The sequence below is a fragment of the Rhodnius prolixus genome, unplaced genomic scaffold, assembly GCF_049639745.1.
Source record: "Rhodnius prolixus isolate KJV_2025 unplaced genomic scaffold, Rpr scaffold_1, whole genome shotgun sequence".
NCBI lineage: Eukaryota > Metazoa > Arthropoda > Insecta > Hemiptera > Reduviidae > Rhodnius > Rhodnius prolixus.
The window spans coordinates 60,561,287-60,576,773 of record NW_027411581.1 but is presented as its reverse complement, the minus strand read 5'-3'; the positions used below and the strand labels follow the sequence as shown (position 1 = coordinate 60,576,773).

Sequence of the window (15,487 nt, the reverse complement as noted above, 5' to 3'; positions counted from 1 at the left end):
GTAGCTTTTAGTTGTATATTTTTTGGTTATTGCAATTAAAAAGTGGAATTTTATTTGATTAGCTAAGAAATTAATATTTAATACAATATTTATTTAGAATATTCTAGGCTATTTCAATCAAAACTCTATCGCTATGTTAATTTTTTCACAGATAAATGATTAATAATACTATAAATCTCTTAAATATAAAAAATGAAACATTCTTTTAACCATAAACTATTAAACTTTCTATTTCTCAAATTTCTGGAGTTGATAAATAGCATAATTTCTATGTTTTATCGCAAAATGTGTCTTTAGTGATCCTTTCTGTTTTGCCCTGTACGGACATTGCGGGCAATGAAATTGCGGTTCTACCCCACATTCGTACTTTTTATGACTTGACAGGTGGCCCTTATTTTTGTACGCTCTACCGCAAGTGTTGCAAACGTGTCGTACAACGGCTGCTAAAACAAACAAGAACAAACAAACATTCTCAATAAGTAAGTACATTTTAAAATGCAAAAAAAAAATAATAATAATAAAAATTATAAATATCTTCAATTACCTGAAGATGTATCACTTTCAGAAGAGGTACCTAAAAAGAAAAAAAAATAGTGTCGGACGTTCGTAATAAAAAATTAGAATACAGAAAAACATCAGCTCAGTTTTTATTTTATGATTAAATTACAACATAGTTTTTCAATTTCATTTTATTCTTAAATATTTTAATTTTAAAAATTTCTTGAGATACCTGTAAACTTCATAAAAAAAAAATAATGTTAAACCAAACACATAGTGTCTCAACATAAATAATCGGAAAAATCCTTCGCACTTCCACACCTGAGATTTCTACGAGGTTTTATTCATACATAATCTAACCTAATTAAAACAAAGAATATAGTAACAGTAAAACTAAAATCACAATTTATTGTTTACAAGGCAGTTCTTTGTTTGTAACTCGTTCGGTTTGGCAGAAAGAAAAACAAGGTTTACTAAAAAAATATATTGTAAGGAAAATTATTTGATAATACTCTTAATATTAATTATAAAAAAAGAGAGTAAAGTAATGTCTATTTTTTCAGGCAAGCTTTACGTCCAACTAGCTAGGTGTTGCCGGACGGAGGCGACTAGCAAATATACTTTACCACACAAATTTCTCATATAAACCATTAAATAAAATCCATGGCCTAAGACCTGGGAATCGAACCCCGTACCACAAATACATATTAGCTTTACAGGTCTCGCCTCTAACCGCTCGGCTACCGTGGCGCCTCTAAAAAAACCATTGACTAACTAGGTAATAGAACCTAATATAAATTCAAAATGCTTCTATTTTTTTGGCCTTTTCTTTTTTCATTAACTTTTTTTTACAAAATTTTACAGTAAATTTTTTAATAATAATTAGAAGAAAAAATATTTACATCAGGTAAAAAATAGAAAAATACAATAAAATTCAACAGTTCATTGTCAAAGAATAATTATTATCAAAATGGATGTTTCAAAAAATAAATAAACTAGCATTACATAATGCATATTAAAATAAATTAATAATTAGGAATAATTAATAAATAATTAGGAAGAATTTGCCTGTGCAACAGACAGATATTTGTCTTATTACTTTAATCATTATTTAATACAAAAAAAATCTTGGAAGACACCTCATGCTATCATGCTAGTATATCAATTTCACAAAAACAATTAAATAAAATGTGACTGCTATACAGTAGTTGTTCTTTTCGAGCGAGAAATTCATTGGATTTAAGATTTAAAGAAAACTGAAGAAACAGAAAAATACTCTGTAACCTTGCTATTGAGGGGTTTTGAGTCCAGATTGTATATTAGATTTTTGATTAAGTAACGTGATACTATCAGTTGTGGGGTAAACAAAGTTAACATGGGATTCCTTCTATTATAGTTTCAAAATGTAGACACCATTTCAAATAAAAGACACTTCATGACTTACTGAAAACATGGTACTTTAGATGTAAGGCACGATTGATCATTTAGATCAATGGTAAATATTTTTCTACATCAATTCACACAAACTGAATACATCTTGGAGCGGCTAACTGATAGTATTATTACTATGCAGCTTCCAACCGATCAAAATATGAGTAAACAATGATTGTTGCACCTTAGGCGTACCGGAGGGTGTTAAATTTTTGTCCACTACATCGTGGACCAAGATACCCTTGTGACCATAGCTTCTAGGTAATTAGAATTGTACGCCTGAAGCGTTGCCTAACTCTGGTCGCTAACTGGTAGTTGGGTTTACACGATTCACTTTTGACATTCATCAAGGATGATTTACTAAGAGAGAAAGAATAAGTGTTTTCAATTTTTTAATTTTACATCAATCGCCCCCCCCCAAAAAAAATAAAGTTTCATTTTAAGATGAGCAATAATTAACTGAGAAAAAAGAATTTGTTCAGATTTTCACTTGATAATTAATAAAATAAATTTAAAATATCTGTTCTGAAAGACAAGTAAAAGAAGAATGAACAAGTAAAAGCAGCAGGTGAATCTGTTGGATGTGTGATTCACTTAGTCCTTCACGCGGTACACGATGGGTGAATCATCCAACGGCAAAAGTTCATTCTTATTCTGATCATCCATCATCCTGAATGATAATTTTCAATGATCTGCTAATTTACACATTTCACTTTCGCCGAATCACCCATAATGAACGCTAAAAATGTTTACCTTGTAAACACATCTTAACGTAAACAGCTGCAGACCTATTGACTGGCTACACTGCGGTCGTATCCACTCGAGATACACTTTGGACATGCTTTTTTGGTGGAAGGTTGGAGGAGAAAACAGTTCATGCACAAACACAGAGCATTTACAGTTTCACTTTTTTGGGATCAGAGGACATCAAAACCATCTTCCGAGGAAAACCCAAATTTTGAGTTTGTCGAAAATTTAACATGATCTCAATTGTTACTCTTACTAGAAGTTAATAGAAATTAAAAATGTATATTTATTAAAACAATTATGTAAATAGTAAACAATTAACTTAACTAACAATTACCTACTTTAATACTTTTATTATGTGAAATTGATATATCTGTTACTAATTGTACACCTACAAAATATAAATATGTCTGTCTACCAGGCCGAATTTAAAAAAAAAAAAAAGTACAAATTAAAAATATTTTTGGTAATCTCCATAAAAAAATGCATGTTTTGATATTATATGAGCTTTAAGACCACTCTTGTACTTTGCTCTGAATTCGCAGTGAGGGCAACGAAAACTCGGCTCTTTTCCGCATTCGTGTTTTTTATGTGCATAAAGACCAGCCTTGTATTTGTAATTTTTACCGCACGTATCACAGCTGAATCTAGTGGCTAAAAAAAAAGTAAGAAGAAAAATAGTAAATACAAAAATTAATTCGAATTTAGGCAAAATATAAAACATTGGCATGCTTTGGATTCTAGAAGAGTTTCTTTTAAATGATCTACATTAATATGCTATCTAATATTAGCAAACTTAGTGTGTTTTTTTTAATTTTTTGAACTAAAAAACAATAGTATTAACAATAATAATAATATTAATAAAAGGAAATCCACAATATTTTCTAAGTAATTAATTATTTTTAAAATTAATTTGATTTGCACGGTGGCAAGTAAATACATGCACTTTCAGCGAAAACTTCCTTTTTGCCTTGTATGGACAGAAACTGCATTTAAATTGTGCCTCATTCATGCATTCATGTTTCTGATGAAATGTTAGACTGCGTGCATGCTTGTATGCACGTTTACAAGTGCTGCACTGGTACATACCTGAAACAGAACCAACGTTAAAATATCGTTTCCATTTGTAAATATAATTGTAATACTCACTATGAATTGTTTTCAGTTTACCAACAGATGAATTTTAAAATGACTATCGGAGAAGTTGTTCGAATGGTAAATTTTTATTGCATACTTCAAAGTGAAATGGGTAAATGAAATTAACACGAGCACCATATCTTGATGGATGGTAGATCATCAATAAATTGGACATAATGTTAAGAAATAAGGAGATTCGAATTTATTTTCGACATTAAATGCCAATTCATTAGTACTTTCGGTACACGAAATCGTTCCAAATCATCGGACAAAAATCGGACAAGCACCTTAATGCTTGTTTTGCATTGTTGTGTTAGTACTTGCTCGCAAAGTATTCATTAGTCCATCCATTTGGCAAAAAAAAGGGGAAGAGAAAGCTCCTGGCTTTTCTTAATCTTGGCGAGGAAAAAAGTAAGAGTAACGCGCGGTATCATCATCATACTGATACTCGCGAGTAGTAATTCTAACAAATATCGTATACCAAACTTGCTTACCAACAATATACAAAGTTTGACGGAAGTAATTTTAAGCGGTTGTGTACCGAGTTACCGTTGTATTTCACATGACAAATAGAAGAGAAAAAGAATTTAAAAAACAATCAATGTGAAAAGATTAGGTATTTACCTTCTACTAAAACTAGAACACATTAATAAGCTTTTCCTACAAGTTTTTTGGCAGAGAGGGGCCTTTTTCCTATATCCTTGATGTAAATGAACATCTTCACTGAGCAAGATCCCTCTCAAAAACCGGTAGGGGTCACTAACAAACACTGAATACTGATCAGAGCTGCTGGATTGGGTATATGAACGTGGAGTAGTGATTAATTGGAAAAAATAAAAATTTGTTACACTAATTCACAAAACTATTTACAAGGAGCAAATTTTCTTTTATCTCGAATAATGTACGCGCAATGAATATGTAACTAATAAATTTTACAGGGAAAGAAGTAGATTTTTTTTTTTTTTTTGTATTTTTCTAAGAGAATATTTGCGCCTTGTCTGAAAAGTAAATATAATATATGGTCACTACCCGTTTTCAAGAATACATTACTTTTTATAAAGTTTTAATTCGTTTAAACGGCGCTGAAAGCTGAAAAATATGTTGTCTGATTCTATAAATAGTAAAATATTTAAATAGGAGCAACATTTAAAAACTTCAATATAACAAAAAAAAAATGCTTTTAAGTGAAATATTAAATACATATAATTATCAATTTAAACACAAACACAAAATACAATATAATGTATACATTATTAAAGATCAGAACTTGCAAATATATCTTGGACTTATTTGCGCGTATTGAAGTTCTAAATCAATTTAGAAACAATAAGCCTAAACTAAACGAGAACAATCAAATTGTGAGAAATACAGATCATTATAGAGAACCGGAACCATGGTTCTTACAGTAAAATACAATTCTGTTAAGTTTGAAATAAATCGGGGAATAAAATATTTAAAAATAAGTTATTCTCCTAAAATTTTTATTTTTATTTTGCAATCAAAAATACTCGTAAATTTTGAAGTTAATGCAACTATGAATAAAACTTTACAGATTTACTAAAACAACTTTCATTAAATCGTTAAATTTTTTTATATATATAATTGAACTATTATAATTATTAAAGTACCATGTTAATTTCAAGACTAACACCTTTTTATAATATATATTTTGTTTATCACAAAATATTGATGCAATTTATTTAAAAATTCATTTTTATTACATAAAAATACTTGTAAGAACAATAAACATCGGGAATATTATTATAAACTATTGTTACTACTAAAATCTAAGAGAAAATTAAACTTAGACATAATATTTTAAATTATTTTATTTTTTTGAGAATATTTTAAATAATTTCTGCATTTAAATATTTACATTGCAGTTAAATCTTAATTAAATAATTACTTATTTAAGCATGGTTTATATTTGTAGAGTAGAAAAGTGAGTTAAACCGAAAACAATTTATAAATTATTGAATTTATTATTGAAATGGATGAATATCATGGCTTCCCCTTGTATATCAGCAATGTGAATTGTTTCCACTTACTCCTTCAGAAAAACCGTGTTCATTTGGTGGATGTTGGGTGAAACCATAAGATAAGAATTTTCTTAGGAATGGAATCTTCTTCTTTGATACCTACCCATTTGGTTCATCATTGTGATTGAATTAAGAAGGATTCATGCAAGGCATTTTCAAGATTAGTTAATCACGAGTGTTTGAGACTAACAGAGATAAACCTATAATGGGTTCTAACACAGAAAAGAAGAAGAAAACTTACCTAAACTTAATTAATCACAATTATAAACCATGCTTTCAAAACTTATTAAAAAATTAATACAACTATTTAAAAAAAAACATCAAATAACCAATTATTATACTTTTTTTTTTTTTCAAATTAAATTGAAGGCTCTTAAACATTAGAATTGTTTAGTGCTCGCAACCATTTTCAGTGCACCACCGGCTAAAAGATAGTGTTTTCTTGTTACACGACTACTCTGTCCACCAACAGACTATGTATGGGCGTAAGTCGCTCCTAAGAAGAAGAAAATCTAAGGACAAAAGCAGAACTCGAAACCGGAACCTTCGAGCCCAGTGCACTGACCACTAAGCTAATCCCTTCCCATTTACACTTAAATAAATTTAAATTTCTTTATTGTCAGCTATTTTTTTTTTTTTTTTTTGTAGCGCGACAATATTTTGAAACAGAAATATATGGAAGTTTACTTTTTTCACAATGGAGATCTAGTAATTAACTTTTTTCAAAACTTCATTCCAAAATTTGTAGATGAAGCACATGGAAAAAAGACTTTCAATACTTCCGTTATGTCAACGCCACAGAAAAATATAAACAGAATAAGAAAAATTACAATTTATTGTAAACTAAATAAAAATTATTACTTAAATTAAGTTGTGGATAAACACAATATAGCTTACATTCTAAAAAAAAAATTATATATAAAATTAATTAAGTTACAAAATTATTATTATATAACATGTTTCGAATGAAAATGATTTCTCAAATTACTGGAATAAAATGTCTGATAAGGACAACGGGTACAGCGATATAAGGGTTCCTGTCCACATTTACATTTTAAATGACTTTCATAATGTTCCTTTAGCTCATAAGTTCTTCCACAAGTTGCACATTCATAGGGATGGTCTGGAATAAATTAAATAGTTGTTAGATAAAAAACATTTAGGCATCTGTTATTTACAACTAAAAAATTAAAATCAGTTCACAAGCAATTCAAATGTTCACAAACTGAAAAATACAATTGACTGAGAGTTTACTCTACTGGTTGATCTCAATTAAAATAGATTTATTAATAATTAATTGTTATAATTATTACTTATTGCGTTAATTGATTATACAATATGTTGACCTATCACTATATTTGAAAAATTCTTGGAGAAAAAGATGGCTAGGGTTTCTCAAGAAGTGTCTTTTCTGTGTGTATTGTACTGAATTACCAGCTGTATAAAATTAATTATCAAAAACGTCGGATTAAATTTCTGGATTTGAAGAAAATCGACTGACTTATATAACTAGCTTACATAAACGCTTACGTCCATGTGGCAGTAAGATTAAATTGAAGTAGTTATAATTTTCTGTTTTGGGAACGTGAGAGCCTGCTGAAGAGCTGTTGCTTTCAAATGTTCTTGAATTTCTGAGATAAAAATCAATTAAAAATAAATCAAAAATGAAATAGTACCTACTACTGTTTGGTGTCACTTCGCCTGAATTTGGTTCTTTTTTAGTTTGATTGCTTTCATCAAATTTTGATGCTTGGGTGCTTGTGCTTGGTATCATCATTACTTTCTTTTCTTCTACAATTAAATTTAAATTGATCTTTTATTTTAAAAAACACTCTTTTCTAATTAAATTTTAAAAACTTTCAAGCAGCAGGTCAATTTTACAAACCAGCACAATGTGCATTGCTCTCCATTGACAAAGAGAATTTCTCATCTTGTGTGCTCTCTTCTGTGGTTTTGACTTTATTACCAGCACTAGGCAAAACAATTTTTTTGAAACCTAAAAAAATACAAAATGATCGTTAAGAAAAAAAAAAGATTCAAGAGATATCCTGATAATTATTTAATTTATTTGTTCAACAATAATTACCGCTGGTGCTGGGCCCTTTTACTTCATTATTAATTCCAAATTTCTCTTCACTTTCTTCAAAATCTTCATAAGTTTCATCAACAGTTTCATCATCGGCCTCTTCCTCATCATCAATCTCTACAACATTAGTGGTGGTCTGGTCGCTACCTAACAATATGAAAGCCAACAGTAACTCCTTATGTAACACGCAAACTATCGGAAATACGTTATTTGATCAACAATACTCACTGGACATGTGACGAGATTCAGGCATATCCGGTAAGATGAACTGTTCATCGGATTCATTATTTTCTTCACTATCTGGTACTACATGAATAAGTTTTTGAGGTACTACCAAATGATCAGGTTCTAAGAAAAAAAATAAGGATTTCTGTTTAATTTGAAAAATTGAAATTAGAATGATTTTATAGTTAGTTGGTTGATCAAGTTCTTCTGGGTTCTTAGACTTAAGCTTTAAAGTTTCCATAACTAGATTATGGGTTTAATTGGTTTTTAAATCATCTAAAGCTCACTGAGAAGCAAAATCCTATATCTACCTTCTTCCAGCGAAGGACAACAAAGACGATAATGGGTTATGTTCCTTAGCCATGATTGAGGTAAATCTAACTTCCACGGCTTTTCATCTTACAGAGCCGTAAGCAAAAGGGAATCATCCCATGAACATGTCGAGAAGAGGTTTGGGGGAAGGGAACTAGACTGCTGCACGCCTTCTTTCCGCAGCTCTTCCTAAGCTGAATGAATGGGTCTTGCGTATGACAAGGGTTTAAAACAAGGTCATCAAGGTACCGAGCGCCTTCTGGGGATACGTAGTTCTTCCAGTTGTGAGCAATAGAACTTCCTAGAAAGACATCCTTGATGAGGATGTCAGGTAATGATTTATACCTGGAGGAGGAGGGATGTTAAAATTTTAACAGAAGTTGCTATTACAATCTTCCGGCTTCCTCTTTTTATAGGGAAACGCCAGAGAGCCTGAGCGCTTACCAAGCTCTGAGGTGTTGTTGCTGAATTTACCCTCCCTTAGGAATTGTTTACCACTAGCGAATAGTTTTAACAATCTGCAGGCTTGCTGATTCCGTATTTCGTTAGGGTAAACAACCTCTTTAGAACTAACATTTCCAAGCTTTACTCTGGGGCCAATATTGGAATTATACCATACTTCGATTACCTATTTTTAGCCTTATTTCGTATTAATCAAATCTTCTTCTAATCTCTACCGCTTTTTAACCAACCAATTACAAAAATCCTTCATATAATCATAAAACATTCGGCCCACTCTTTTCTTTGCGCAAATAAAGATATTCCACCATTAAGCATCCAACTACTAAAATCTACAATCATAATCAAAAATATAATATTGTATAGTCTTTATTTACCATTGTGTTGTGATTCGGATAGTGTTTCCAAATTAGTATTCTGGACGCTAGTGCCTTCATTAACATAATTATCTATCATGTCTTTGCTTTGCAGAAGAATTTTTGTAAATTCTGTAAAGATAATAAACGAAAACTTAAGGTTAAGGGAGTTATTATTATACTTAGCTGTATTTGTAAGTCATAATAAAAAAAAATGGTTAATAAAGAGAAATAAAATCGAAATCGAAATATGAAAATTACCTACAAATTATTTAAACAAAGATTCAAAACTAAAGCAATTTTTAACTTAAGTAATTAATATGATTAATTAAAATGAATTAACTCACAAATGATTTAAACTATATTAACTTAATCTAATACAAACTACTAGTACCTTGAGTTGTCTCAGTCATGTTTGAAATTAGCTTAGTTCCATCAACTCTTCCTTTATGCCTTGGTCTTAGAATTTTCAAATAATCTGAAAAAATAAATATATAAAGAAAAGCACAAAAACTAAACTGTTTACTTATTTTTACAATAAATTAACATAAAATTAAACGATCTCTTGACTCTGTTAATAATTAGGAGGAAAACTGAACGTTTAGTTTACAATATTTCCTTAAAGCAATTACACAGCATAGTGGAAAAAAAAACAACTTAGATGTGATGTGTAACAAGGATATGAATTTTCCATTTGTTCTGGTTAACAAAGACATCAAGCTATTACTAACTTTTAGCCGATGGGCTGATATTAATAGGCTTGCGACGAGGTTGTGGTGGCGGTGGAGGTGGTGGATCTTCGGGCATAAGATCTCTTTGGTATCCAGTAACTTCAACCATCTCACAAGAAATAGGTTTTGGCAAGATTCTCTTGAAATCTATTAAAAAAAAAATTATGTATAAAATTCTCTCTCATCAGTGATCATAAACAAAATGTAAAGTATAACTGAATATAAAAGATATAAAAATTAAACTTAGAAAATAATGAAATATATACATAAAGAGAGAAAATTCAAACTTACTGCCATAATTAATTGTATTTACTGGAAGGTTGACTTGATTGATGATTCTCTGGTTCTGCTCCATCCAATCGTTACCTTTTAAGAAGACTGGCATTGGACTTTGTATTGCTACAATGAAAACAAAGTATTAACTTTTGATATTTTAAGGGTTTGAAAATGTATAAACAAGAAAGAATTTATAAAAGTAAGTAAATTGATTTTTCCAAGTCTAGAGATCATAATTAATTCTAATAAACTTTAAATGATTGAAATTCTGGTAATAAAGTACTGTATCTTTTGGAAAGAGAAAATCTTAAAGGCCGGCAGCTGAAATCGATCCTGAGATCTTTGCGGGAGGGGAATCCAAGTCCATAACCACTGGAGCTAGTCCCTTTCAAGTATTTATTACTCATATCTGGAAAGGGATTAAGCCTTTACGCTATTCAAACCCTCTCTGGGCCTGCGAAAAACAATAGCTGCCACAAAAGCCTAGGCTATTAATAATAGAATGAATGTTGTCAGCCGTTCTAGAAAGAATAATATGTCTTCAAAGAAACATCAACGGATTTTTAGGGACCAATAGAGAGGAGAGACGCGCCTAATTTGAGCAACCTACGTAGTCATAGCCTAAACCACTATCTATCTTGGTAACGAGGCTAGAATTTTAACCTTTTACCACCTGTATCATTCTAGATCTAACTTTAAGGTGTAGACCCTAAAGAATTCAGAGACTTGACTTTTGCAAAGATAGAAATCCCATATGAATTCATCTTGTTACAGACATATCTGCTTAGTAAAGGTCAGTAATTTGAAAAAGATAACATCTAAGTGCAATCAGCTGGACACTCCAGACTGGAGTGAGTGAAAGTGTGTATGAGAGACAGGGAGAGTTAGACTGGGAAGGTCGAACATCTAGACGCAATGAACTCACAATCGATAGTCCTGCTTTACCATCAAATAATCTTTGCCCAAAAAAATCATAATTAGATCAAATAAAAAGAAATTTACCTAAAAATTGGCCTTCAGGTAGAAAAGATATTTGTTTCTCACAACCTCCGCTAGTAACCATGATGTGACTGTTTGCAGCCATGATGGCTGATTCTATAAAGCAAAAAAAAAACAAAAAAACTTAAGTATAAAGGCGGAAATACACAATATTGAGAAAGTATACTAAAAAAAAAAAAATATCTAAGATTATTAATTTTGTGAAGATTTTACAAAACTTGCTAAACACGCTCCTTAATTAACTCTTTTTTTCTTAACTTTGCTGAGACGTTTTGCTCGCAGTAAGGCCACCGTCTGACGTAATCTTTTTTTTTTGTCACGGCCAACATTTCACTTTAAGAAAATGATCGATAAAGAGCAAAACGTCCCATCAAAGATGATTAAATAGAATAAATAATAAAAATAAAAATTCAGCATAAGGTGGAATTGAATAACAAAATAAAAATGAGATATTAGTGACAATCCAGTCGGCACTATGAAAAAATAATATTAACAAATATAAGACACAACTAACCACTATGTGGTGGTAAGGTTTGCAGTTGATTGTCCTCACAAACTGGTGGTTGTATTACAGGCTGTTGTATGACAGACGATTGCATTACAGACTGTTGTATTACAGGCTGTTGCATTACAGGCTGCTGCATTACAGGCTGTTGCATTACAGACTGCTGCATTACAGACTGTTGCATTACAGACTGCTGCAATACAGACTGTTGCATTACAGATTGTTGCATAACAGATTGTTGTATTACAGGCTGTTGAATTACAGGCGGTATTATTTGGCTGACTTCCCTTCTTGTATGTGTGGCGATTTTCTCGCATATCGTTACATTTCCTACAATTGTTCAATGCAATATTAAAGTTAAATATGTATAATGTAAGAGAAAAATATAGTAAAATTAGAATATTTAAATACGTTAAAACAATTTTCAAATGAAAGAAATAATAATTACTTTCTTCCACTGGTTTAGGCAAAATAAATCTTGTATTTGGTGTACGATTCTTATTTGTAACAACACTATCTGAGGGTTTCTTCAATGAAGAGAGTTTTATTTTCTTGAATCCTGCAACAATAGTGATTTTATTAGCAAAAACTGCAATAAAAAAGGGATGAAACTTAATTTATATTTTCTAACTTCTATTTAAGTGTTGCTGGTGATGAATTAGCTGGGAACTGAAATATAAAAAGAAAGAAGAGTTGTTATTACATTGGAATCATTAATAACATATTACAATTAGTATAATTGAAGTTTGTACCTGAGCAAAATGTTGCAACTTGGGTAGATTACCCAATAATATTGATTCACGAATCAGGGGCGTGCCTTGCTTATAAATTATCACTTAACAGTACACATAACGAAATACAAAAATCGCTCCAGGCTCAGTAACGTACGTATTTTATGGAGGGTATCACCACATAAATTGTATTGAAACTTTTGAGGCAAAAGCTTTTGCGAATAGCGTAGGTGGTTAATGTTAAAAGAAGTCTATAATGTTCTACAATCTTAAAGTAATGGTTTAAAACTTAAAATAACCAAAAATGTAAGGAAACTTGTATGCTTTACAATATGAACAATACAATACAAACTGAAAATTTTAGGCACACATTAAAATCACGTTTATAGTAGTGTAGGTGATATGTTCATAGATTTCCAGGAAATGGCTTTCTAGAAGAAGGGCTAAACAACCACTTCTCTACCGGATGTACCTTGAATCGAATTTTCATCGATCAAATAAGTAAAATTGCATATCTATATATGTAAAACACTTTTAATGACATTGTAAAAGCCATTTATGAGAAATTAAAAAATAAATCACATTAGTTAAGTTCTGTTTGTAGGATTTTGACCGGTAACTTTCTGGGGCACCATTGGGCTTCTCATACAAAGTATGTAAGTTTTAGCTTTTAGTGCTGCTGTAATTTTCTAAATACTTTGTTCGGAATCGCGGGATCTCAAAATGGATATATTTATTGAAAACGCAATAACAAGAATATCGTAAAAATAGTATGACTTCTTGAGATACCTTTTGCTTAAGAGTTAGAGAAAACAAAAAAGCGTGACAACCAATCACATCATTAAGGATAAACTAATGAGGAATGAATAAAAAAAAACTTAATTTATATTTAATAAGCATAGAAAATTTGTTAAATAAGAATTATAAAAAAAAAAATGGGTGAACTACATTAATAAGGAAAGATATGAAAGAAGTAATGACTCAAACATCTTTATTTAAAGAACATAAAGTATTTCCTTAAATGTAAAGAAATAATAATCATCTCACCACATTTGAGGAAAAACGGTCATGTCAATCTGAGGTTAACAAATCCAAATATTTGTTAAATAGCTGTTTCTTTAGCTTTTCTTTTTGAAAGGTTTTAAAGGTGCATCAAGAAAGGCGGCACTTTACCAAATTCACATTTTCTATGTTTACAGAGCCCTTGTTTGTATTTATAGCTTCGAGCATATGTGCATGCAAAACGATTAACTGAAATACACAATTTTAGTACAATAATCAATACTTCAAAGATAAGTAAATAGGTTTCTGAAAAATTTATGTAAAATATAGGAATTGAAATTAAAGCATTATTACAAAGACGATAACAGCATCTTTTTGCGATAAAAAAAAAATTACATGAACTGATTTACCAACAAATTGAAGCCACACACAATAAGTTATATTAATAAAATCCAAATAAATACCATTTAATTTCACTTTTATGGCCTTTCTTCACAAAGTCATCAAGTACTCCATTTCTAGAAGATGACATTCAATCTCAATATTACATGCTTTAGTACAATAGATCCTTCGTGGATTTCATTATGTGACTATTCGTCTGCAAAATGGATTACAGAAGTGCATATTAAGCTATGTTTGCGTAAGACCCGCAAAATATTTTTTCATACAACTTCCCTCTTAACCACGGAAGATCTGAAGTTACAGTTATTGCATTGTTCCTATTTCCAAATCAAACCAACATTTATTGGTACTTTTGATGGCTACAGGAAATTTTTCAAGATTATATTTTAAAGTTTTTCTCCAAACAGATCACCGTCTTTATTAAACCCTCAATTTCAGAAATATTGATTAAGGAATTAGGAGTTTTTTAAGGTAAACTGGACTCATTTCTTAAGAACCAATTGAACGCTTTTAATTGCAATTTGTTTTTTTTACGATCACTTCTTATACGATACGATAATTAAATACCACAAGCACTAGTTTTGGCAATTACCTTCCTTCTATAGTTTATCATGAAGAAGTCCTGAACTTGCAACATCTAATCTCATTTTGAAAATCAATAGATTCTCTTGCTTGCAGTTAGTAATTCAATTTCTTGATGAGCTGCAAAGAAGATGAATTTTATGACATGAAAAAAAATAATAAAAATTCTTTGAATGTTACTTCAGGAAATGAACTAAAATAAAAGTACCTACCTGGAAAGAGGAATGTTAATCTTTTCTTTTTTTTCCCCAAAATAGGATTCTGATTTCCGATGCGATTTTCAAGTCACTACGTGAAATCCGTTCCGGATAGAAATACTAAAATTTTTACCCCATCTTGAAATTCTTATAAGTTTAAGAATGCTTTCGATGTTTTAAACGAACTCATTTGACTAAATGTGTCTCGAAAAATACTGTCTTCTTTTCCATTCTTCCTTCGTTATAACCTTATCGGTATGCTTCAATTTCTCAAATTTTTAACATCACCTGTAGTAACCTAATTTGTATTAAACCAGTTACAGTAACAATATAGACATTCACAGGAAAGGATACGTCAGTTAGTTAGTAAAAAGGAAAATAATAACAACATAAACATTAGTTTTATTTTTTAATAAACTGGATTAACCAAACATTTACAAATTAGAATGTTTGTTAATAACATGTTGTTTAAGATTTCCTTTATGAAATGATTTATATGGACACTTAGAGCAAGAGAACTGAGGCTCCTTTCCACATTCAAATTTTCTATGTTTATAAAGCCCTTCTTTGTACTTATAAGTTCTTCCACAATTGCAAGCAAATCGATTCACTGAAGCAAAAAAATAAAAAAGCACAAAGAAAATTTTATTAATTAAAAATCTAAGAATAAAAAACTAAAATAAAAGCTATCTTCAATGCAGAATAATAAAAACTACATTTCTGTTGTGGGAAGTCTAACCACGTTGATTAGCAGAACATCAATTTCTCAAGT

At 30.4% G+C, this 15,487-nt stretch overlaps 1 protein-coding gene across 4 annotated transcripts; it reads right to left on the bottom strand.

The window, feature by feature from the left end:
• Positions 1-623: 623 nt before the first annotated feature.
• Positions 624-14,942, bottom strand: LOC141450535 (uncharacterized). Of its 4 annotated transcripts, XR_012456164.1 has the most exons (18): positions 14,731-14,942; positions 14,529-14,638; positions 13,999-14,132; positions 13,580-13,783; positions 12,433-12,470; positions 12,250-12,360; positions 11,811-12,131; positions 11,300-11,392; positions 10,313-10,420; positions 10,022-10,168; positions 9,685-9,768; positions 9,312-9,422; positions 8,167-8,286; positions 7,939-8,085; positions 7,738-7,848; positions 7,533-7,643; positions 3,617-6,975; positions 624-3,330 (listed from the first exon to the last, which is right to left on the bottom strand). XR_012456164.1 is itself a non-coding variant. In XM_074121105.1 (17 exons), exons 4-17 carry the CDS (start codon positions 13,600-13,602, stop codon positions 6,800-6,802), a joined length of 1,701 nt encoding a protein of 566 aa, XP_073977206.1. In that variant the 5' UTR covers positions 13,603-13,783; positions 13,999-14,132; positions 14,529-14,638; positions 14,731-14,942; the 3' UTR covers positions 624-6,799. The 4 variants fall into 4 exon arrangements, 3 of the variants coding, with proteins under 3 accessions (XP_073977206.1, XP_073977232.1, XP_073977222.1); XM_074121105.1 differs by having other exon boundaries at positions 624-6,975; XM_074121121.1 differs by lacking the exon at positions 624-3,330 and having other exon boundaries at positions 6,810-6,975; positions 7,529-7,643.
• Positions 14,943-15,487: the final 545 nt, after the last annotated feature.